Below are 27,115 nucleotides of genomic sequence, written 5' to 3' on the forward strand. Positions count from 1 at the left end.
ATCGAAAATGAGTATTAATCTCTACAACAGGGCCGTATGCAAGGAGAGAGAAGTTCAGGTATATGCACATTTCATTTATAAAAATTTATTGAAATCTTATATAAAATAAATCTATTTTTAACAATTTTTATTTTTATATCCTCCTTTCCGCCGAAAATATCCAACCTTGTATTCCTAACCGAAACGAAATCCCGCGTGCGGCCCAGCACCGCATATAAAGCTTAACCGCTTTATCCAATCAAATAAGGCCGCAACGGGCGTGATTATATTATTAACACATTGTTGTTGGGCGCTTCGCGTCGGTGCGTTATGGCGAGAGCGGGCGATTTTTTGGAAAATCCTCGCGAATTTTGTCGTTACGTAAAATCACTATAAATTCAAAACTACTTTGAATTTTTTTGTGATTTTCTCAACTTATAAAAAATACAAAATATCACTAAAAAACTCGCGATTTTCAAAAGTAATATAGGTTTGTAATGTGGAAAATACCATTCTTCTTGAGACGTCTAAACACCGATAACTACCCGAATTCACTAAAATAAAACTACTCAAAATTCGTAAATTTGCAGATATAATGAGTTATGATGAGTTCATTTATCGCTGTTATTTATGACCTTACCGTCCCATACCTAATCTATTGTATGCTTATACCTGCGTAGTACTATGTATAAATAAGTGGCATAACAAACATACACACATGTAGTAACTCGCATTAGCTACGTTTACTACCAGTCCATAGAAAACGTATTACTACGTGATCCGCCCTCTATGTACAGTTTCCGAAAAACTTAATTTTACGTGTCCCGGCTACAATGTGTGAAGCATGTTTGATACGCCTTCAGAAAAGTAATCTTTGTAAATAATAGTTTTTCATAAGCATAAATTATCTTTACCTTTTTCTTTTAAGGTTCATATTATTATCTCATTTCTCAGATCCCGCAAAACAGCAAAAGCACTGTCTGTGTTTTCGTTAATTTTCGAGCCGTCTGTATAAATTTCTATTTGAGAAGGCAGAGCTGTTGTAGTTGGCTGGACTTAGATGCGAACACCAATGCCTTTAAATGATGGATGGGTACGAAAATCAGGAGCCGGTATTTCATTCTCCGGAAGGAAATATTCATCAGAGAAGGAAGCTGGACGCCGTAACTGTTTGATGAGTTGCCTGACAGCCTCTTCTTCAACTCGTAAGTGGAGGGGTAATAATCCCGCTAAAACATTGATTGCATTAGAGGCTAAAACATTGATTGCATTAGAGGCTATTGCACAAGCCTTACGCTACCTAATCTTTTACGGTATTAAAAAAGCAGTTATAAAAACAGACAGTCTATCGTCGTTGCATGCTTTGGATAATCCTGACCATCCATCTACCATCATCCAAACCATTCAGCAGGACCTAAGAGAGCATTTCCCCCATCAGCTTAAACTTGAGCGGATCAAAGCTCATGCTGGGCATTACGGAAACGAAACTGCAGACAGTCTAGCCAAAGAGGCAGCTTCAGGCAATGCAGATACTAAAGTCAATATCCCATGGCCTATTTCTTATCTAAAGAAATGCCTGAGATTGAAGGCCATTGGACGATGGTAAGAGGAATGGGACGAGGGCTCAACCGGTCGACGAACGCAGTATCACATAGCGTATGTGGACACTGACCGTATCATTTTCAACCCTCAGATCGTTCGATTTATCACTGGCCATGGTCCATTTCCGCAACATTTTGCAAAACGCGGACTCAGCCATACTGAGTTCTGCTGCTGCGGAGATATTAGATCACCAGAGCATTACCTGATCACTTGTCCATTGACATCTGATCTTCATATTAAACTGCCAAGTACCAACAGGCAGGCATTCTGCAAATTTTTCATAAAGCAGAGATATCTGATTACAAAAGTTGTCAATTTAATGGACAAACTGTCTGTGCTGGGCATGGACTTATGTCAGACAGCGTAAATTCTTCTGCTGCCATAAACGTATGCTCCGTATGGATTATATGCAAATTTGTATCAGCAATATAATAGTCTTACACCAGAAAAGTATAGTACCAGTATTAATCAGTATTGTGTCAGTATTAATACAAGTAAAGTATTGTATCAGTATTGTAACAGTTAAATATTGTATATGCATATTTGTATCAGTCGTAATTGAGTAAAGTATTGTATCAGTATCAGTATTATATCAGTCCTGTTTCCGTAGCATATCAGTCATATTTGCATCAGTAATATACCAGTAATGTGTCGATAATGCATATGTGTTGTGCTAATTCGCATTAGCTTGAGTCTTTTTAACGTGTTATTTCGTGGTTTTATTTACCGACTTGTATGAAATCATTTCCATTTACAATTAATCACTATTAGTCAGTATTGTATGAGTATTGATACCAATAAAAGTGTTGTATGAGTATCAATATCAGTAAAGTATTGTATGAGCATTAATATCAGTTAAGTATTGTATGAGTATTAATACTAGTAAAGTATTGTATATGCATATTTGCTCATGCATATATCGCATGAGCAATAAAAACAGTCTTACAATCAGTAAAGTATTGTATCAGTATTATATCAGCCTTGCAGCAGTAGTGTATCAGTTATATTTCATCAGTAATGTACAAGTAATGTAACAGTAGAACATTGATCTGTGATATTTTAGTTCGCTTTTTTTTTAAGTCTTTGTAACGTATAATTTCATGGATTTATTTACCGATCAATGTATCAGTAATGTAGCAGTATTAATCAGTATTAATCAGTATTAATATTATTACCAGTATTATATTAGCCTTTTATCAGTTCTGCATCTGTAATATTTGCCTCAGTAATATACCAGTAATGTATCTTGAATATTAATCTGTAACTCTGTAACATGTTATTTTATATGTCTTGTCGTGCACGTTGATTACCTTTCAGTTGGCATTATGTATTTTGAAGGGGTGCTATAGATAGTACAATAGTACAAGTAATGTAACAGTAGAACATTCATTTGTGATATTTTAATTCGCAATATTTTGAGTCTCTGTAACGTATTATTTCTTGGATTTATTTACCGACTTATGCCAAATCATTCCCATTTAATCAGTAATAATATTCAGTGTTATGTCAATGTATCAGTACTGTAGCAGTATTAATCAGTGTTAATATCAGTATTATATCAGTGTATGTCTTGTCGTGCACGTTGAATACCTTTCAGGTGGCATTATGTATTTTGAAGGGGTGCTATAGATAGTGGTGGACGTGGTGCTATACTAATTAACCGTTTGATAAGGGGATAGTGCCCACGTCCTCCGTTCTCTTTCTCTCTCATTTCTCAGATATATTTTATGTAAGCATTTTTTATCTTCAACAGAGAAAGAAATTCAATTAGAATCAGATCAAGAATTAAACGTTTGAAAAAATGGAAACGAATCAGGTCTTCCTAACAGGGATAAAGATACAAACAATGTGAAAAATTCACCAAAATCCGTCTTTGCTAATTTGCTACACGAGACCCATTTCCGAATCAAAGAACATTGATGTTCCAAAAGTTCTTAGTTTCAAACTGATTTGATTTGTAGTAAGTTAGTTAAAACTGGAAGAAATAAGACAGTTTTTAGTCAGCACCAGCAAGTTTTAGACAGCAAGAAGTAAGACAGTTTAGAATATTGAAAAATTCCACAAGAATGAAATATTTTGCGCAAAATAACTAGATTAATTTCTTTGAAATAAAATTTCTTAGGTTGCATAGGAACTTTGTGATGAAGGAGAGAATCAGAGAATTCAGATTCTGTTATTGTCTTACCGGTTCTATTACTGGCTATCGGGCGAGTAAGTTTTGGAAACTGACAGATTTTACATAAAAGTAAAAGCTGAAAAAGGACCTTATATGCGGAATTCTCCTTTTGAATACTGGCGTAAAAGAACATAATTAAAGATATTTTCATATTTTGATAAAGTGATGTGAAAATTGGAATGATTCAGATAATTGTTTAATAAAAAATCTGACAGTGTTATAAAGCTCATATTTTTCTCTTTTAACCTGAACAGATAGTAAAAAGATTTGGAGGAAGTTATTTGAAAATGACTCATGCATCCTTTATGAAATGACCCTTTATGAAAAATGTAATCCCGCACAATAATCCCTAAAGAAAGTATGATACTTTTACTGTTGCACCTTTAGATGTTGTAATGATTTTAGTTGAAATCATTTAATTTGTAATGCATATACTAAGCTTTAGTATTTATGAGGTAAATTTAATGCTGAATATTTTTCTAGCGTAATTACTTCTATTAATTTGAATTTAGGCCCACCAGCGGCCGAGCGGTAAAATCGCTGAACACTGGTAGTTCGGTCCGAGGTTCGAATCCCGCGAACGGGCTGGCTGCATGGGCGTTTTCGTGGTTTTCCCCATGTGTAACGTGTATACGAGCCAGTTTCCCTTAGAAAGTCCTCCACGAAGGCATCCCTCCTCTTAGGCAGATAGCCCTCGAGGCTTTGCGATAATTAAATACACACACACACATAATTTGAATTTAAATGCACTTTTGAAGTAACGTGCACTGATGAAACTTGATAAATATTCCTACTGTAAAAATGCACATGCTAATTCTTTTATAAAAATAAATTTATTCATATTTACATATTATTTACAAGTAGTAATCAAAGAATTACTTTTGTTCATCAGTTCATTTTTTCTTATTCTTACCCCATACATAAAAATTAAATACTCTCGTCCCTCATTTAAGCATTACTTTTTTATTGTAGGCGAAGATATTTATTTATTTACGTTTCGTCTTTTGCTCTTGATCATTCTTTCCGCTTCCAATTCTGCTGCTCTCTCTAATTCAGCATATTTAGAATACCTGTCTTCAGCAACACGCTTTGATCTATCTGAAGATTTTTGATCTTTAATGTCAAAGGATTCGTCAAAAGACTTTCCTTCCCATTTATTATCTGAAGATGACGCACTTCTAGATTCTTCAGAGGATTTTGCTTCTCGTGTATTACTTATAGAGGACGTATATGGCATAGCATCTGTAGTTCTAATTTCATCGTTATATAATTTCTTTTCCAGAATTTGATCATCATTTAAGGTAGTTTTCTTTACGGGGTAGTACTTTACAGCTGCTGGATGTGATGCTCTTGGAAGATCGAAAAGTTTTATGGGCCGTTTCTGAAGTGGAACTTCGTATTGTTGTGCTTTTTCCATCTTTGGTGCTTGAGTAATGGGGAAAAGCGGATATTTCAACTTCTCATTTTGTTTACTGTAACCATCAGGCTTAGGTGTGTTCTGTACTTTCGGTTTCAATAATTTAGCAATAAATTTTTCTTTTGCATTGCTATAGTTAGGTTCTGGAATTTCGATGTTACTTTCTTTGCTGCTGCTATGGTAACTGCATCGCGATGCGCTGTTATCAGTTTCATCGTGATGCACCGTTGTTTCATCATAAAATTTTCTGTTACCTTTCAGAGTTACCTCTACATGTTTCCTGACGTTATTATTAAACGATGGTGCATTCGTGATAATCTTGTGAGCGGGTCCATTTTTACCTAATTGAAGGTTTTTAGGATTAAAAGTATTTTGACTTGATTCAGATTCATCGTCACATTCGAAACTTTCATCATTTTTCAAAGGAGGCTGTTGCTTGATAGAATCAGTTGTGGAGTGATTTTCTGAGGTTGGGTTCATTGAATATCCCGTTTCTTTATGTAATTTTGCTCCATCTGTGAAAACGTATTTGCTGTTAATAGAAGGCTGTACTCCTATAGCGAAATTCTGAGGTCTTTGGGGTGTACCAGAATTTTCAAATTTTTCTTTGCGAACTTCCTGAGCCGAAGGTATTTTGTAATACATTTTATGGGCGTTATTTTTTTTGTTATATTGTAATTCAGGTATTCTCTGGAGACGATCCTGATGATGTTGTTGACTATTGTCAGATTTTTTCTTTTCTAGGATGGGCTCCTGTATGTCTTTTGTGAGAGGAATCAGTTTAATAATTTGATCTTGATTGTTACGTGCGCTTGTAGGACCTGGAAATACCGACTCTATAAAGGGTTTTGAATTTTTTTGAAATATGGTTTTGTCTAGTGATAATGGTATATGATTTATTTTTTCGGTGTTTAGCACCTCCGTATTAGATGAAAATGGTTTTATTGCTGCTTGGGAATGTATATCTTCTTCGATTTGCAGCTCGTTTTCAAAACGGGGAACTTTCACTTTCCGAAAAGGACCCATTTGTACTGTGTAACCGTAAGACCGCAAACTAGGCTTTTCAGAATTCAAATCGGAAAATTGAGAGGCTTGTTTATATTTTAGCAACAAGGATTTTGCTTTGTCAGTATTTCCTAAGATTTCAAAATTTTGATTTACTGGTCTAGTTTTGACTACGACTCCATAAGCTAGTTCCCCCTCACTACTTTTTGACAAATTAGTTTTTTCATTGTGTGTGAGCATTACAGGCTTAGGACGTGTATAAAGGTGCTTGTTACTGTCCGCTTTTACATCGACTGTGGGAACATCTGGATTTTCTGTTATTATGTTATAATTTGTTTGTTTAGGACTACCACCATAGGGTGTTAATTGTGCATTTCTAAAATTCTTATCGAAGACAATATTTTTCATACTTGTTTTCGTTTTGATCTCGGCGTCATAATTTTGAATTGCCGATGGGATAATCTTAGGTGGTTTGATTAGTGATTTTTGCTCCACAAATTTATTATGAGTTTTTACCTGTGCATTCTTGCCAGATTGTCTTTCAAATGAGAAAGGCGCCAAATATATTTTTTGTGTTTCATCTGGAAAACTGCGAGTTGTTAAATTGTATACTCGTATATTTTTATGAAAATCTTTATCATTATTGAGCAGCTCTTTATGCAACTCTATAGTTGGTTGGCTGTAATCTGTTTGTTTTCCTATTTTAATCTTGGTATTAGGATCGTGAAAACTTATTTTAAAAATGCGAGCGCCCTGTAAATTAATTTTTTGAGGATCTTCTACTCGGAAACCATAATTATATTCTCTTGATCCATCATCATTTTGTATGATGCCTGGTAGAGGATAGATGTAGCGAGGAATCCTTTGATCATTTTTTGGATAGGTAATCTTTTTGTTTTCTTCGTGAGGGGTATTTTCACCGTTCCTGTATACATCACTATAGTCTAAATAGTCATCCAAATACATTTTATTTTGTTGTGGATTATCGTCATTATCTGAAACAGCTTGTTCATTAACTGTTTCATCTTTAGAATTGTTTGTTTTCAAATATTTTTTGCGAACATAATACTCTGGAGGTTCATTATTAGGTCGTTGTGCTCTTTGTGAAGCACTTTCAGAAATAACTTTTTTATCCCAAACAGGTTTCCTATCTAAAAATTCTCGACTTTCAGCTGAATCATTGTCTACATGATGATGTGCTTTATGTACTAATATTATGTTATTTTTTTCCTTTTGGGGGTTATTTACTTGTTTGCTTATTGCAGATGCGTACTCTTTATCATTTGATTTAAAATTATTTTCACTGTGGAAAGAATTTTCACTTTGAAAAGCAGGATTTCCAACTGCAGAATTTACATATTTTGAACTGATATCATCATACGTATTTTGAATTGATTCAGGCGTTGAATTCGGTTCAGGTTGTGTAGTCTTTTGAATTTCCTTTTCGTCCCAGCTGTTTTTAATCGTTCTATATTCGTTTGCATCAGAATTTGGTTTGCCAGTACTTAGATTATCAGCGCTGTTTTCTCGTTCAGCATTCTTATGTAGATGAACGTATTCATTATCTTTATGATAATCATAACCTCTTGATTTTAGAGGCTTTTCTTTCCCCAAATTATCTTTATTTCCTCTGTTCCTGGACGGTTTATTGTATTTTCTTGTAGCTTCTCTTATTCCGTAATCTTTGTTATAAGATTTTCTTGCAGAGGATTTATATTCTGTGCGTTTTGAGGGGCTATTTGTAGTTTTGTTGTGATTCAAATCAGCGTGCTTTAAATACGGAGAAGACTGTATATTTGCATCATCAGTTTGCAAATCTTCTTCCTTTGGTAGTTTACCTTTATTTGCAGAAAATGTTTTCTCCACTTCAGCTTCTAGTTGTCGTAATTTCCAGTTCCAGCTGTTTTCATCTGGATGTCTGGCACTGGTCATTTCGTTATTACTTGGGTTTTGCTGGTAAATATGATCATTGATGCTGTAAAATAATTCTGATTTTTCACATTTCACTTTGCTGTACCAATCACAAACCAAAAGCTTTTGGTTAAACACGGTCGTATTTGGACAGAGAAAAGAATGCTTCTCTCCAGTTGCTTGACACATATGGAATACCTGAAATTAAATAAGCATTATGTAAATTAGAATAAAGTTTAAAAAAGGTTTAGTTAAAATATTATTAATTATATTTTCGCTATCATTCATCAGTGGTTATTTTGTTCTTTTATGAGTTTTATTCTTTTATGATTCAGATCAATTACTTGTTACTTTTCCTGTGTTTACCTATCTAATATTTTATCAGTTATTTAAAAAGTAATATACCTGAAAAAAAATGAGAATATTTTCGTAGTTATATGCTAATTACTAATTATTTCTGAACACACCTCGGATAACGTATCTTATCTGGTATGCATTTAAAGTGTGTATTTGAACTATTCTTGAGTATTTTAATACTGATACACTAATGAATCTTTATATTTTATAATATTTTGACTACTAAACTTGAATGAAATACTTTTGAGATTCATTAAATATTAAAAGTATTTTAGGATAACGAATTATAATATAATAGTACATTATCGCATTTTATAGCTATCATATAAGCAGAGTTCTGTTTTGTATAGGATTAACAGATTATATTAATGCGTCTTCAGTTATTTTGACAGCAGTATGATTTGAGAGTTCAAAATGCAAAAATTACTATATCTAAATATTTGTACTGTTTGATGATGAATTATCTATTTAATTATTAGCAGTTCAAATAATAATTTTCTTCTATCATTATTTTAGAAGACGAATTTTTAACTGTAATATAAAAGAGTTGGAAATTGTATAAGAGCACGTTTAGTTTAATGATAAATCTCAGAAAATCAGTAATAAAAATCTTCGTGTAAATTTCTTCAAATTTTTTCGAAATTCATTTTCGTATACTATTGATAGCTATATGAGTATATTTTTAAGCAGATGAATATGAAAGGAAATTTCCTTGTAAGTGAAATATCACTAATTTGTTCCAAAAGTAAATGTACGAGTTTATTACCGGAGCGTGAAAACCCAAATCTCCAAGTAAAGATCGAAAATCTTAAAGTAGAACAACATTTTTACTTTAGCAGAAATTTGGGTACAGATTAACCTGAATTCGGATGGATAAACGTTATAAATGCCGGTGGCAATTTTGAAATCGTCGGCAATGTTATTACTAAAAAAAGTGTACTTCTGAAATTGCTTCGATACAAGTAAAACGATTGTAATGCGATCTACAGTTGATAAAATATTTAAAGGACATAATGTGATAAATATTTTTCTGTTTAAGTTTTTCTCCTTGTTTTGTTACCAAATGCTAGAAGCTATTATAGTAGATGAAAGTAAGTATGTTATGTTTATTCGAGCAAGTTTGACTACTTGTACCAGAGGCCACATTATTAAGTATGCTTAAAAAGATGCAAATTTTAGGAGAAAGAAAATTATTGCTTATTAAGATTCAAGTTTTGCACTCACGGCCGAACTTAGAATATTTGTTAAATTCTTAGTTTCCTCATTTTAGTTATTTTTATAAATATGAGAAGGATTTAGCATGCTGCCTTATTTTTACATTATCCTTTAGATAAGGTTTAATTTATCTACTTTCGGAAAGCTATAGGCATGTTCAAATGCCGGTGCTATTTTTAAAATGTATTTTATGATTCTTACCTATTTTCTTTCCTATGAATTTATATGTTGTATTCAAAATTTTGTTATATTAAACGTGTGAGGCGTTAATTTTCTCAGCACTTTTTTTTCATTATGCTTTATTCCGCAAAAATGCATTTCTCAGTGCTTTTTTAAATAACAGCATTTGAATAAAATTTTATTGTTCAAATGAAAGCAGAAAGTAAAGAAACCCTTCTGAAAATATTCTACTTCTCGGAGAAAATGCAGCACGATAAAAATTTCATTGCTATATAAGCACATTTTGGTGTATGTTTAGAAAAACAAATTATGAAAATGTTTGAAATTCCCGGTCCGTAACATCAGTTGAAGTGACTGAAATTTGCAACTAAATAAAAGAATGAAAGTTGTCTCTGAAGCTAACTTTTGAGACTCTATTATTAGGAATTAAAAATTTTTTCTCAGTTATTGCATGTCTTAAGATAAAAATGTGAATGATCTAGATCGTAAAAATTTGACCATACTAATGAGTTTGTAAGAGATTTATGCATCAGTCTGAAACATTCGGTTGATCTTAACGTCTCACTGTGGCAAAACTCATCATAATGCATGAAACACGAATCGAATTAGACAAAATAGTTTAGAAGATGGTAGTGAGATTCGTCAGGTTGAAATTGGGGCACGTACATAAAAAATCGTAAAGGATAGATCTTTGAATTCGAGGATATATAGGAACGGGGCCGCAATTAATTACATTTGGCGGGAAATATTAAGATATTTATATGTTCCTTTATCGATGTTTTAAGTTTCGTAGTTTCCGGGCGTACGAATAAAAAATACTGAATGTGTTGTACACCGCTAATTCATCAGGTAGCTGCTGTTTGTGAAGCTTGGCTTCCATCCGATGCCTTTCGCTCCAATGTATACGCATTGCTGCTGATAATTTTAAATACGAGGACGTATCAATCCGGTAGTTACCATTTTTCCTTAATAAGACCTTTCAAGAATATTTCAGAATGCATTTAGTGATTAAGTTGCCTGGGATGCGATACCTCCAAGGATTCTTACTACAGTAAATCAGGAGATCAACCAAAAGATCGATGTTTTCCAGTTTCATCTTCAGGATTGTACTTTTGATCTATCATTATGTTTTACAGTGAATAATTGCGTGCTCAGTGCTGTCAGTTACATAACACTTATTTATTATGAGTCCGTCCTCCGATATATGTACTGCAGCTAGTTTGTATCCAACAGCTGCAGCCTTGCTTTATGCGAACCATAATAGCTGAATCGGCGCCCTGTATGGGATAGCAATCAGCTGCTAACCTGCTATTTCTCGATGGCTTTAGTGAGGAACCTAGACGAATCTTCTGCTGAAAGATAATCAAAAATCTGCACATTCTCCTTTCTTACAGCTTTTTTATGTCTTACAGCTTTTTTCTGTCTGCTTTTTTATTTAACCCTATGCCCTTGTGGACCGAAAGCCAGAAGATACTAAGATGGCAAATAGCCTTCATCCTCTCATAAAGCTTTAGGATGAGAGAATTGGAACTCCTACGAACCCAACTAATAGCATTAGGTGCTGATATGTTATCCGCGAGAATGATGACATTTTCATTCAGGCTGAGATTTTCCAAAGGCTTATAGAGGGTCCAAGCCTCGACAGAGAAAATAGAGTTTCGGCTGTCAATGCGCTAGTCGATAATCACAGCGGTCCCACGTATTGCAGCTATTCCAATTCTGGTTTTAGAATTGGAGGTAACTGCGACGAGAGCTTTAAACTCTCGTTTCATGCATTATTCAGCTGTAGGAATTGATCTTTGCTGTACCTTCCCATCTCGAATGCGTTTGTTATAGAACTCATTCATTTTTATACTAAAATGTGCAAATTCAGAGACATCTTGCTCATTGGTGAACGTGACATTGTTAGAATCAATATCAATTTTGATGAACATTACTTGATACACTGAATACCGCAGTTCAACCTCAATGGCTTCTGTAACCCGCCCTACTTGTATTTGAAATTTTGTAAATAGCTTTCCAAGCCGGCTGCTGTACGAAAAGCGTCAGTGAGAGCAGTATTCTTAACCAAGAATTTCCTTACTGCTATTCGCCTTGTTTGTAACGGGAAAACTTCTGCTTCTACGTGCAGCAGCGGGAGGTGAGTGCTAATAGAAGGCCCAATGGCAAGGCATGATCACATAGCAGTTCTATTGTTTTTATTCTTTTGTGAGGAGGACATAAAAACAGAAATTTTATGCTCGATTCTCCCTTTTATGATGGTATTCGCTGTTCTGACAAGGTCGATTTCCCTTGAGCTTTAAGCTTGCAATGAACTATTAAAAGCATTTAACATTCTTTCCAGCTTGGAGATAACTTTATTTACCTGAGCATAACTTGTTATCGAGCCATATACCAAACATTTTAACTTGTTCTCCCACCGGGTTGCTGACATCGTTTAATTTCAAAACACCAGCTTCTTTGCTCTTCTTCCCTCGGAAAATAATATATTTATTTTTTATGGTTATATGCATAAATTTCATTCCTTAGCCCAGCTTTGTATCTTGATAAAGGTGTGTTGCAATTTGCTAAACACCAAAGTGGGAATTTTCTGCAAAACAGAGAAAATTTTCTTTCACGCACACAAAAATGTCAACATCGGTCGGTATGAGTTCATAAATGTTATGTGTAAGAATAGTAGACAGTACCGGGGACAAGATACAGCCCTGCGGAATCCCTCTTCAACTCATAACTATTCGAGAACACACTTCTGCACTTCTGTTTGACTATCCTATGAACTAAATGCATAATACACAAGATGCTGTTTGATTTTATAAAGCCGCCTTTCCGTAGAGTCGACTTTGAGGTCAAAAGTTATCAATTGAATAACTTCGCTTGTCTTCTGTGATGCAGAATACTTGTAAAAATTCTGTTTAGTAAAAGCGCGCAAAGAAATTGGAACTCGTAATGCGTCTCTGAGTGTCTTTCACTTTTCTGAATCCTTTCAAGCAGCCACTGAGAACCATTTTCCTATAACCTGGGCCATAATTTTCGTCAGAGAGATTGGCCTGTATGTTGACATCTTGTAAATCCGTCTCGGTTATTCTTTTGAACCTATCCTGCCTTGGTACTGAGTTTTTGAGGTTCAAGATGGTTCTATCAAATTCAAAGCCAGAGAAAGGCCTATTAATGCTTTTGCAGTCATCCTCACTAAATCCAAGGTAGAAATAAATTTACTATTGGTGGTCTTAATGTAATGCCTAGCAAACGTGTCATACTGATATTCTGCGGTTCAAATGAGGCCGTCAGGCCACTTTAATGTGTCGTGCAAAGCCTGATTCTATTTGTTCTCTTTACAAAGGTTTTTAACATTCACGTGCACACATTATCGTCAGGCATTATCATTTTTACTGGCATTCTTACAAATGCCTTTCTAGCGATGCCTTTTTTTAACCTTATGGGCCTCTTCAGACAGGCATCCCACATTTACGTGAACAATAAAATTTTTCTTGTTAGAAGGGCTTCTTGAATTCCAAGAGCAAATAATCCTTCCCCTCAAGCTGAACGAAAGAAAATGAAAACTGTACTAAAAACTAACCTTTGCTCTTTTGTAAGCTTTATCATCTCTGCTTATTTTGAATGCAAGCTTCTAATTCTTCGAAGTCCGCTTTGGAACAAGGTTTCTTGCCCTTGCGTCTCTCAAGTTCTGTCTCTGTATTTGACATATCTAAGTCCTCTAGCGCTGTCTAATTTCTAGGGCTCGTTTTCCACTATTCATTACGCATTCCGATAGCTCATTTAGCTTGATATCAAATTTTTCCTGCATTTTTATCATGATGTCCCCATATTTCCTATATTTCGCTCTCTGCTTGCTGCTTAAACGCGGCTTCAAACGTTCCCTGGGGAGCAGATATTATTGGAGTTATCACCTTCAGGATTTTCTCAATTGCTGTAACTCAACGACTGGATCCCTACCACTTTTGCATAGGCTTCTTTACTTGCAACGATTCTTCTGACTTCTGCAATAAGAACATGATAATATGCACTATACTTAAGAACTTTACTTTCTACCATATATTTAGGAAAATCTTTTGACGTACTTCATGAGAATTACTCCATATAGCGAATTTGACAAGCGGCTTTGACATTCCTCTTTTTTGTGTTTATTACTGCAACTGCTGCATTTGACTTGCTCTCTTTAAGTTTTTGTTCCATGTCCAGACCTTCGACACTAAGAGCACTGTTTCGGGTTATCGTAAAATGTAGTTATTGTTTACCTGGTCAGCCATACTTTTAAATATTCTGGAAGAATGACTGGCTATCGTGACCGACACTCTCTCTTAAGGCTTATTGCTGCTGTTGGAACTTTCGTCATAAATCTTTTTAAACGTACCACATTTATATAATTATTGTAGCTAAATTCATTAGCTTTTTTAAACAGTTAAACTTCCACTGGAATGTCTGATATAAGGAATTTACTTATCAGAACTTTCATGGCCAGCGAGAAGACACCTTTATATTGAACAAATCCGTTACGTTTTGCACTTGCTAAGCATATTCGGCCAGTAAAGTGCTAATCAAAGGACTACAGTCTCTTATGCGCTTTAAAAAAATCTATATGTTATATTAAAGACATTTTTCCGAAATTTCATCTTTTAAACAATTTGGATTATTTACACTGAAATTCTTTTCCACTCCTCTAATTAATATTACATAATTTCTGATTTCTCTTTTATGACATGCTTTAAAAGGAGACCAACCTATACAAAAGTTCGAGACCTTGCATGTTGTTTGCCCCATTCCATCATGAAATCGTCTCAAATTCCGACTAAGAAACCGGGAGAAGACTTCCAAATAAGCTCTCAAAACTTTCAGTATAAATGTAGAAATTCACAGAGTAGAACGCTAATAATCTCACTTGGAGTAGCACTGAAAACACGATACACCACTAGTAGGAAATTACTGTACTCCTCAACTCGTATGCACTTCACCTCTAGTAAACAAACGTGAGGAGTGCAGTCACCACACAGGTTCTCGTCTGCGCAGGGAAAGAAAAAACACAACTATTTCCACCAGACATCTTTTCAGTGAGCCTAGGTGGTCCTTGGCCAGGGCGATTCCCAGCTTTCTCGCCAAAGGATTTAAGAGACATGATTCGTGTGCTGAGTAAATGTTCTCTAATGCCTTCACAATGGGAATGAATTGGGAGTTTTACTCCACACCAACTAATTTACAGAGCCTCAATAAAGTATTTGAGCATCCCTGGTACCACATCGTCAATCAGCCGATTTCATTGACGGATTGAGTCACTGATTATATAAGCAAAATTGGTAGCAATTTTGCTTATTAAGTTTCCAGTATATTCAGCTATAGAACGCCTATTAACTGCAGAAATTATTTTCCCCTTTCTTGAACGATGTTCTGTGTTCATATGCCATCTTTTGTATGAAATGAAGAATATTTTTGTGTTGCGGTATTTTCGGGTGGAGCAATGTACATGGTAAGAGTGTGCTTGCACAAAATGAAATAATTAAAATAAATGAATAATATTTTTAAAAGCTGTGAATGAAACCTAATTCCTCTGTAAAAATGTAGTTTATAATTCATTTGTAAATTAAATGTATAAACCTAAACCGGTTAAACGAAATTGTAGTTATATGATCGTAATTATCGACTGTGGTCGCCAAAATGTTAAATTTGAGTCTGGCATATCCTATTTAATGTAAAATTTTAACATTTGTGATTTAGTTTTGGAGGATGAATTTAAGATAGTTGCTTTTATCCTTTTCTTCTGTTCTTCAGGGGTATAAATATTTGTTCCTGAAGAAAACTTGTGCCCAATCGCCCTCGAGATCTCGAGAATTTTATTCAAAATCTACGCCATTTCAAGTCCTTTTATTGCCTAATTTAAAATTTTACATTGTCGTGATTCTTTTCCACTTAGGTGATATAATATTTTAAAATTTATTATATTTGTTGCAAAAAATTTGAAAAGTGTGAGCAGTCCATTTTTGCTAAGTGTGAGCATTCTGAAGACTTACAAATTGAGCTATGATATAGATATATATGCATAGAATCGAGCTGAAATCATTAAATAAGGTAGTTAACTTTGCTGTTGCCAATATTAATTAAATAAGGTAGTTAACTTTGCTGTTGCCAATCCTTATTTTTTGACCCGATGAATCGCTTTTGGGGAGGCTGTAGATTTACGGACAACGCCAATTTCGGCATCTTATAAGGTTAATATACAATCAAAACCACTTTGGCGAGGTAAATCCTGATTTTCTTAAGATTATTCTCCCAGTTTTATAAAGGAAATTAGTTTGCGGTAGATTCATCAACATTCAAACTCGCCCACTGTATTTAACTTCTAGATGTCATAGTGTAATTACGTCTGTTTATCCGCTCTGCATAAAACTTATGAATATCACATTTGAAAGACTCATTACTGACCCGGTAGTCAGTCGATAGATTGAAGTTAAGCCTCCAGATACATTCGTCCATCCTGGATAAATTTCTTGCATTTAGACGGCGTCTTTTATGTACCTAGCCTTGTAGTATTTTCCATGAGAAAAATACTTTGTACTTATTATTTTTAAGCAAAAGTTTACACGGAAATGAGGATGTGAAAAACATGCAAGGAAGCGCGATACTGGTTAAGCTAAAGCGCGATACTGGTTAAGCTAAAGCGCGATACTGGTTAAGCTAAAGCGCGATACTGGTTAAGCTAAAGCGCGATACTGGTTAAGCTAGGATGACAACTGCGAGTTGGTTGCACACAGTTGCAGAATTTAAACAATATTGCCTGCGCGTGGTGGTAACAATTATACTATCAATCTTGTGCTCAGCAAGTTTTATATATAGCGCATAAGAATGTAAAACTTTTAAGCATAGCTTGTAATAATAAAATTCGGGGTTGGTGTGGAAGCTGTGTTGAACAGGGCTGTGGAGTCGGAGTCGAAGTCATGGAGTCGGGCAGATTTTTGGGTAAAAGGAGCCGGAGCTGGAGTCGCTAAAAACAGGTCGACTCCGACTCCAGTTTTCGTTGGACAGTTTAAATTTGAAATGAAATTAAAAGGAATTAAAAAAAAATTAATGACAAGCTGAGTTATCTTTATTTATGGATTGTACATTAATAAATAGTTATTTTCTATTTCATTGAACTATTAATAAATAAATATAAGGGTTTAGGGAGTTATATTTATTTTTAATAATAATTTAAATTTTAGTTCAGACTTTTCTATAAGCCTTCATTACCGTAATTGTCAGTGCCAGAATAGTTAAATTTCGATAACGCGCGTGGAAGAACGCAAATTCTACGTAGAGGAGAAAAGTTTAAATACCGAGTTTTTAGAAGGAGAGTTGGGCTCTAGCTGCCGTCTCTGCCGTAGATAGCTGATCGCTGGTTCAAGTGGCTTAATTGCATTTATCTGCTGCCACTAGTTTCAGAAGGGAGTTGCAGTTCGGGATTTCGCTGAGCCCTGTAGTCTAGTTATAGCGTTTGTTAATATCTTCAAATTTTTAGTTTCTATTCTCTGACTTTCAGTTACCGCCCAAGCAGAGGCGAAGTTTGCTAGCATCAAGCGGACGCGTTGTAAATTTTAAAGAGTTAATAAAGGGTTTGAACCCTTATCCTGTGCAGTTCCTAGTACTTCAATTAAACAGATAGAAGTTGATTCACGTAAGTTGTTATAAGGGAGGAGGAGGAGGGATGTGATATTTGCCATTAGTGAATTAACTGATTCATTTAGTTACAAATCTCACTGGTATAACCAGAGGACCATGTGAACTTTACATTTAACAAAGTAAATTTAATTAAAATAAAAACACTACATAGAAGAATTACATGTCAAAAGTAATAAAAGTGACATAAAGCAATTACTCTTGGATAAGTGGAAAAGTTATGTCCATGCAAAAATATGTCGAATTTCTTTTTAACTAACGGTTGAAATGTTAGATGTTTCAAAATATTTTTTGACTGTTGCCATTTACCTTTAGTTTATACTGGTAAATTTCGGTAAGCAGCAATAACAGCAAGAACTCCTAAAATTGATGCCATTCTTAGGAAGCGAGCAGGAAAAGGAGCAATTATTGATCAAGCAATGCGATAAGGAAGTACATATTTGATGATAAAGAGGTTTTTAGAATTAAGAACTTTTTTAGGAGATGTAGATAACCCTAATGTTTCACTAACAGAAAGACTGTGAAATAATGTTTAAGAATTGGAAACTCTTCTTTCTATACCGTATATAGCCACAAAAAAGCTGCAGTCTGAAGTATTGACAGGAGGTGAGAACAGGATGTTTGTTCTTTTTGAAATAGAAGGTTTATTGCAGAAGGAATCATTTCTTCAATGAAGAAAAGAGAAACTAGTTTTCTAGACAATGAGATCTTGCTGTGTTCAATATATGGAGATCCAAAACACCGAATTTTCTTGGATGACAAACAAATTAAAAAGGCAAAGAAAGTCATCTATGAACTTTCATTAAGAATGAAATTATTCTCAGAACAACTGGAGAATTCGAATCAGGACAGTCAAACTACAGACATTGCAGTAGTGTCTCTTATCATCCTTTTCCATTGATGAATTAGATTTTCAAAAATATTTTGGGATAATATTAAAAAGGCTAAGGCAAAGCGAATGAAAGTACAAAACAAGATCTTTTAAATATAAAAATGAAAAAAATACATACAAACAAGATTTCTACACGGCCTTTGAAGAAATAGAGAAATATTATGGCGCTTGCAAGACACCTCTTTTAGAACTTATAAAAATCTATCCTGAAAGGTTAAAAGAAGTAGCCCTAACTGTAACAGCTCTTCCTTCTATTCAAGTTACCGTGGAAAGACTCTTATCAGCTCTGAAGTTTATCAAATCGGATCTATGGCCCTCCAACAAAGAAAATCCTCCCGAAGCTATACTGTTTCTTAGAAATAACTAATGCCAGTTTTTCCATTTCATAATAAATGCTAATTAATATAAATAATTTGCTATGCCATCAATGTTTTCTGTAGCATCTATTACTTCTTTTATATTAAAAAAATAAGCTGTAACCCATGTGTATATGTTTACATATATATATTTCGGGAGTCGAAGTCGAGTTGGAGTCAGAGTCGGAGTCATTAAAATTCCAGGAGTCGGTCATTTTCCCTGCTGACTCCACAGCCCTGGGTGCTGAATGATATTTTCGATACATCTGTCAAAGAACAAAACTTGAGAATGCTTTTGAATGCAGGCGGACGGGGGGCATCGGTAATCATTAACAAAAATATTAACAGATTGTACTGCGCTATCTAGGGAAACAATTTACTTGTGGTAATATAGCAAAGCTAATAGAAACTCTTCTGATGTGAATTAACCTGATTCTGTGAACAGCCCTCACATGACAGAAAGTCTGATATTAATCACTCTGTCATAGGTTGTGAAGGAATATTTAATATGATTGGATTGGAGAATATATTTGTATTAAACCTAAGGTAGATTTAGAACTTCTCCTTACCACCAAAAATCCTATTTTTAACTCCTACATTTGTTTTATTAAATTTTCTGCAAGACACGTCAGCTGCTGCTTTTTGCGACGTCACTGCCTTAGATTTTTGATTTGATTAGTTTAATTACAACAAAGCATATAAGAGTTATCTGTTGAAGAAGGAGTTATGCCTTCATTGCGGACGTTCTTAGGAAAACTGACTCTAATCCACGTTATACGTGAGGAAAATGTTCATGAAGTTAAACTGTTCACCTGAAATCGAAATTCAGGTCAAACTACCAGTGATCAGCGACTTGACCGCTGGTGAGTCACTGAGACGTTCAAGAACTTACATTTTTAAGGCTAATTTCTTAAGATAACTAATTATTGGGTTGACAAGAAAGTAATTTCGGTTTACACAAATAGAGAGCGTTATGTTCGTTTTGCTATTCTTCTGTCAATTTTATAATTTTTTTTCTTTTGAGATTTGGTAGCTGACACGTTTTAGATTGCTATAGAAAAAAATTACGTGTATTTTTGTTTCCAACTGTTAGTTAACGGTAAATTTTAATATGGGCTACAAAAATAAACATTTACGACAAATTTTACTTAATTTTCATAAAGGCAAAAAAGTAAGCGCCTGAGGCTCACAAAGAGATATTTGAAGTTTATGGTGCTGATTGCTTAACAAAATGTATGTGTCAGAATTGGTTTAGATTTTTCAACTTGAAGAGGTCTAACATTCTGGCTTACTTTTTGAAGTTGATGATGACAAAAATTAGTCATAATTGAATTGAATCGTTATGTAACTGTGCGACAGATTGCAAAGAGGTTAAATGTACGCAGGCAACAACTGAAAATCTCATAAGGTATCTTGGATCTGTAAGAAGCTCGATATTTGGATTCTGCATGAATTGAAAGAAATTCACGTAACACAATGAATCATCAATATTTGCGATACGCATTTCAAACGCGATGAAATCGACCATTTTTTTAAATGAATTATCACTGGCGTTGAGAAACGGATTGTCTACAATAATATTAATAGGAAAAGGTCATGTGTCAAGCATGATGAATCAGCACAAATCATACCGAAAGCTAAATTGCATCAGAAAAAGATCGTGCTGTCAGTTTGGTGGGATTACAAAGGTGGGTTGTATTTTGAGCTGCTTCCAAGCAACCAAACGATCAACTCAGATCTTTGCTGCCAACGACTGGAGGAAACAATCAAAGAGAAAGGACTGATTAAAGTTAATTTTTTATCTAGAAAAGAATTGAGTTTTATTTTGCACTAAAAAACTGAAATTAGCTTTTTGCCAACTCGATAGATTCTATTCTGAAAATAACATTTTAGAAAAAAAAAATAATTGAATACTTGGTTTTATTTTGATAAAAGATTTTGCTAAATTTGGAAGCGTTTCTATGCAATTTATTAAGTAGAAAAGATATTAGCTGTTCCTGCAGAAAAGTAAAAATTAGTGCATAAAATATTCTTTTAGTTTATCGTTAAAATTTCTGTCTGCTACGTCAAAGACCAAAGAATATAAAAATTTATTTTGTCTGTTACTAACAATGAAATATAGAGTATGGAGCTCTGCAATGAAAATTTTGTCGATCTCTACTAATGTTGAAAAATATATCTAACTGTAGGTTACGTGACTGAAATGTTAAGTGTTAAATTAAATTAAAGATAAGTAAGTAAATGATAAGTAAATTAAAGATAAGTAAGTATTTAAACCAATAATTTAAACCATTCATAAATAATAATAATAATTTAAACCAATCATAAAAATTTAAGAGAAATAATAAACAAATGAAAGAGGAGTAAATTAACAGAAAAGAAAACATGATCGAAAGATCAAAGAAAATAAGTATTTCTGATCGGTACTCTTCGCATTCAGATAAAATTACATCTTTATTTTGGTTAATCTATTTTAACGCCATTTTGACTAGATGTTCATAAAATTTAGTTCATAAAATTTCCTTCTCCTGATGGGATCGTTTTTTGACAAGATTTTCTTCCTCAGTTAATCATGTTTTTTCATTTTTCTCTTCCCAAGAAAAGTGAGACAGTTACTCAATACTTAGTACTAGCAACTGCTAAATAAAATGTTACTAAAATTTTTTTTGTTAACATTGCGTTTCAGTTGCACAACAAACTACCGGAATTCATTTTATTTAGAGGATATAAACGCTATGGTTAGAATGACGATTTCGCTCACAAGTTGAGAAGTACCGGAACCGGGCTCTGGCTGAAATTAAGCCCTGATAACAGTGAGATTTTTCTTATCTTAAAATAGATACTAATAATATAGTGAAGTTGCTGAATCTATACTTGGTACTATCTATACTTGGAATCTATACTTGGTTTTTAAAACTAAGTGAAATAAGTCCAGACATAAAGAAATTGATTTCTCTTAAACAGGCACAAATTTCGCACTAAATTTTAGAATTAAAATATTATAACTTAAATTTTGATAATTAAAATGGTAACCAATTTTTAATCAAATATATACCATTTTAATTGTTATATTTCGAAGTAAGGTGGTTATTAAATTTTGATAATTCGACTATTCAACACACTACAACTACATATATACCTGTGTGGTACCGTCCACCATCTTGCAGCACTTGTTTGAGGTGGAGTTACGCTCACAGAGGCCTTTAAGACGTTTGCCTTTGACCCCACAACATCGAAGGAGTCGCCTGGAGCGGTGTCGCAGCCGATCATCATGGCCGCCATCAGACTGGCATCGTATAGTGTTCAACGATGAATCCCGCTTCACTCTTGAAGCAGATAACCACCGTGTTCGTGTCTGGAGAGGACGGGCCAGCGGTCCCAATCAGCCTTTGTTTTACAAAGGCATACAGCCATAACCCCTGGTGTGATGGTGTGGGGCGCTATTTCTTATGACAGCAAGTCATCTTTAGTCATCCTCCGTGCATCTTTAACAGCTCAACGATATGTGATACCATCCTGCGGCCGGTTGCATTACCCTTCATGGCACGTTATCCTGGGGCAATTTTTCAACAAGATAATGCCAGGCCACATACCGCTCGCATATCTCTGGACTGTCTCCGCGCGGTTGATATTCTTTCTTGGCCAGCAAGGTCACCAGACCTTTCACCAATTGAGCATGTCTGGGGCATGGTAGGCCGCCAGATTCGGGCACCACAAAATATCGCAGATCTGGAGCGACAACTGATGAATGCCTGGCAGAATGTGTCGCAGGATGACATTAGGAACCTCTACCATTCGTTGCCCTGACGAATTCAAGCGCGCATTGCCGCCAGGGGCGGTTCGACCAACTACTAATTTGAACACTCAGTGGGTGATTGTGAGTCGTGAACACGTACTATGACCTTGATTTTTTTAATCATTTTATTATCTGTGTATGAGCTATACACGTATTTAGTTTCATAAAAAACAACCACTTCCTTCATGGTGCTTTGTTTTTTTTTTTTTTTTTTTTTTTTTTTGCAAAACGTGTATTTCATCGACTGATGCTATACAATCAGCAGCACGAACATTTTCTAGGGCAGAGAGAAAATATAGTAGCACCAATTCGTTTTGTTTTAAATTTCTGATTCTATAAAATCCGCGATTCACTGTAAAGCTGTATATTTAAAGTAATATAAGAGTTTAATATAAGAATAAATATAAGAATTTTTCTATCCGATCTAGTTATAAAATAATGATGCCTTTTTCTCAGTTTGAAATTCGTATGCATGCAGACGCTTTTTTAAATGGTTAACCATTCAAATTGTATGATTTAAGATTGTATGATTGTGAAATTTCATTTTCATCCGAAGAAACGTTTCATATCGTTGATCTCTGGAGCGGAATAAAAACTAATATATGCTAGATATGAGTAAAAAGAAACTGAATTTTATCATTTCTACAAAGGGGAATTTAAAACCCATATACATACATTTTTTGCTGACTAAAAAAGTATTTTGAAATTTGCATTCAAAAATTACATACATTATTTTTTGTAAATTTTCCCTTATGAGGTTGGACTTTTTTTTTTTCTCGGACTAATTGACTCATGAAGAATATTTAAAACTTCAAGAAACTTTCGTTTAACAGGGTATTTTTAAGAATTGATATCGCGTGACACAAACTGCTGAAATCTGAGATTTTACCCAGTTCAGTTATTTCTTAACCTGGTACATGAGGGTACGACTATTAGTTGAGGATAAGCTTAACCCGAATCTTTATACATAAATCATATTCTTAACGATTTTTTTAAACTTATAGTTCACGTTGAATGCATTTCGCATATCTTTTATAACAATTCATACAGTATTTCGAATAAATGAACGAAGAAAATAAAATGCGGCTTTTAATCCACTTGTATTTAGTTTTGTCTTTACTTTCTTCTAATCTTGGTTAAATTAACTTGTATATAACATTAGTTAAATTCACTCAGAATGAAACCTTTAGGTAATATCTTGACAAAGACATTTTCTTTAGTTTCTTAGTATTAAATATGTTTGCTTTTATTAGATTATCTGACATGATGCAAAAATGATTCCATTTTAAGTTACAACAATATACATGGCTGTAATTAGACTATTGAATTAATAAACAGGTCGAGTTTTTTGTTTGAATAAATTAATATTTGTGAAAAAGTATTTATTACTTACGATTTTCACCTGACCTGAAAAAGAACCTGACGTAATTTTGTGAAGTCAATAACATCTATTTAAAATTATTTTTGATACAACTTACCTGGCATCCTGTTTCGGGATCTGCATAATAGCCTGTTGACTTTTCTTTGCACGTGAAGTGTGTTTTGGGTATGGAATGCAACCTTGGATATTCAGGCTCTTCAGGAGAACTAAATGAATGTTTCCAGTCATCGCTTTCGAAACGAAACACAGGCTTTGCTTTCGATTCTTTGCGATAAGTTATAGAATTTTTGGGGAAGTCGTTTTGGTCGTCATGTGGCAGGAGTATACCATCATTTGGAGAATAGCGAGAATCACTTTCGGCATCCGCGTTCTCTGCTGTATATTCATCATGTTCTTCTTCATCATTCAGTTTCTCCATGTCGGATTGTTTATTTCTAGTCCCATCGTATTCAGAAAATGACTTTTTTCCATCAGGTATAGCCGCTTGACCACTTTTACGAAAAAATGTCTTGATTACTGGTTCATTCGTATTGGCTTCCATCAATATTTTATCAGAACTCATTTCAGCCAATGTCTTGCGTTCATTTGGTTTGTTAAAGGTGCCCTTTGATTTTGCATCTCGAGTTTCTTTGCTGCTTTCTCCTTTCTTAAAGAAGAATTTATTGATATCAGCCGAAGACTGAACAACTTCTGTTTCTGTATTATCTGTTAACCTTTGATGCCCGTTATTATTTCGTTGCAAGTTACTGTAGCTTGGTTTTAAACGTTGCAAACTTTTCATATTAGTTTTATCAAATATTCTACGGTCTTGCTTCGTGTCTATATTCTTAACATTGTAAAATGTTTCAATTTGGGATTTAGGTTTTTGATCTCTTTTCGGTTCTTTGTAGGAATGAAATATTTGATAATTTTTTAATTCCCGAACTGGTTTTGCGTATTCATCGAAGGGAGATGCTTCAGTGCTTTTCTTTATATGGAATTCTTTTGCAAGTTTTCTCATTTTCTTTTCATATTCCGGTTTATGGTAATAAGTTCGAAAATTTCCAGCATTTCTCCCTTTGTCATCATTTAATTCTGATTGTCGAGCAGCATTACGGTAATGTGTTTGCGCTGGAGTGATGTGTGCTGCATTTCCAGAAAGCCTGCTGCCTGCAACAGGTTTCTGATGTTTGTCCAAAAATATTGGATTAGTTTGATTGCTAGATAAAGTAGACTGAAATGAAGTTTTGCTTTTTCCCATTGTAAAATGTGTCTTTATATAGGGGTCATGTGTTTTCTCAGTAGATCTCTTTTTTCTGTATGTATACTCTTCATTTTCTGAATGGTATTCATCATCCTCTGTAGAGCTAGATCCTCCACGAGCTTTTTCGTTCGCATCTTCTAAAGTTTTAATGCTTTCATCTACTCTCGTAAAAAAGTCTTTTTCTCTCGTGAATGTTTTGCTGACCTTAGGCCAGCTATCGATGGCTCTTTCTATTTGGGCATTCGTATCATCTTCATCCCAACTTAATTTCATAGATGATACATAGCCATCACCTTCAGGGATTTCATCACTGTTAATATCAAAATCTTCTTTACTTACTTCTCCCATTCTTCTAAACACATGAACAAAATACTTGCCATTTTCGTTACCTGTTGAGTAGCTGGGCGCTGATTTCCTAGTAATGCTTTTTAAATTTTGGTCATAATGAGAGAATGCTGGTTCACCATTCTTTGATTTTAAAAGCAGACTTTCCTCTTTGTTTTGTAGAAAACTGTTATTATCAGATTCTTGATTATCTAGATAAGGGTCTTCATAATTTTCTCTTTCGGAAACATTTTCATCATATTGTATTTTCTTTTTCAACGGCTTAAGTCCTGAGATATGTACAGGCTCTCCTGGTTGCCAATGAGGTTTTCTATTTTGACTTGTAGATTTCTTTTTGAAACTAATCGAAGCCACGTCTAATTTAGCTCTATCGTTTTCAGGGAATACTTTGCGAACTATTTTTTTCTCCATCTGTTTTTCGTGAATACCTTCCAAATCCTTTTTACCAGCTTCTAGTAGTTTATAATTAGTTACTTTGTTCCATTTAACTGGACTTTTCCCTGTTTCAGAATTAGATCTCAAAATTTTTTCAGATGAATAGCTTCGTGCATCATGTGTTTGGAAATTTCTATTTTTCTGAAAAGGTGTTTTCTTTTCTGACGAATCGAAAACTTTCTTTTGTGGTTCGTTTCTAAGAGATGTCCACTGTATCAGTTTTATCATATCTTTCGCTTCTTTATTTTGGTCACCCCTATAATTAAAACTTTGTACATAATAATTGTTGTTGGCTTCTCCATCTTCAGTTTTATACATCGACACCCACTCGGGTTTGGAACTTTGTTTGACAGGTTTGTAATCACTGAGCAGTTTTTCACCAATTCTACGTAAAAATGTAACCACATAATCCTTACGTTCTTTTGAAGTACTTTGCTCCGGTGAATTTATTTCACGATGGGTTTGCTGTTTGTTTCCAAGCTCGCTGTGGAAATCAATAGCAGACTCTTTTTCAAGTCTTTTAACTTTTATAGTCGTATTAGGCAATTCTGCGGAAAGGTTGGTTTCTGGTAATGTCTCTTTTTCTATTGGCTGGTGAGATTTCAGGAAGTTTAATATTGGTCTATCAGATTTTAAACGATTTTCCTCTTTGTCCTTTCGTTCCATATTAATATTCATATTGGTTTGATTTTGTTCTTTAAGTATTTTTGATTCAGGTTTTGTTTGATTGTTTTTATTCTTAAATCCTGGTCGCTTTTTAACCCGAAGTACTTTTCGCCGTTTAGTTTTGTTATTTTTCGTAGTGTCTTTAATTTTCCCGTCAGTTTCTTGTTTATTGGCTACTTGTTTTGCATTTGCCTCTTCATCAGCGGATACTTCTTTTGGTGAGGTAATTTTTTCTTGCTGCTTTTCACTAGCCAGCCATACATTGTCGTATTTTTCTGAATGAAGATTTGAATATGTTTTATATATTCCAGCATTTTTATTCAAAAATTCTGACTTTGGAATATTTTGTATCCTTTGAGAATCATAATGCAAATCTTCGGGAGTAATTTCCATTGCCTCTTCATTATCATCTAAATAAATTAAAATAAAAGTCATAAATAAGAGTTTTAAGTTTGCAAATTTTTTAGACAGTTTACTAGGAAAATAATAATAATAAT

At 34.2% G+C, this 27,115-nt stretch overlaps 1 protein-coding gene across 1 annotated transcript in view; it reads right to left on the bottom strand.

The window, feature by feature from the left end:
* Window positions 1-4,563: 4,563 nt before the first annotated feature.
* The window catches only part of LOC118187092 (uncharacterized), a 55,086-nt gene continuing 32,534 nt past the window's right edge, over window positions 4,564-27,115 (bottom strand). The window contains exons 5-6 of the mRNA XM_035357282.2: window positions 24,027-27,028; window positions 4,564-8,288 (exon numbers count right to left, since the gene is read on the bottom strand). Coding sequence (XP_035213173.1) covers window positions 4,740-8,288; window positions 24,027-27,028 — 6,551 coding nt within the window. The 3' untranslated portion in view covers window positions 4,564-4,739. The remainder of the gene's footprint in view (window positions 8,289-24,026; window positions 27,029-27,115) is intronic.

Source organism: Stegodyphus dumicola, chromosome 4, assembly GCF_044657685.1.
Source record: "Stegodyphus dumicola isolate Sdum_Otavi_A_Nest chromosome 4, ASM4465768v1".
Taxonomy (NCBI): domain Eukaryota; kingdom Metazoa; phylum Arthropoda; class Arachnida; order Araneae; family Eresidae; genus Stegodyphus; species Stegodyphus dumicola.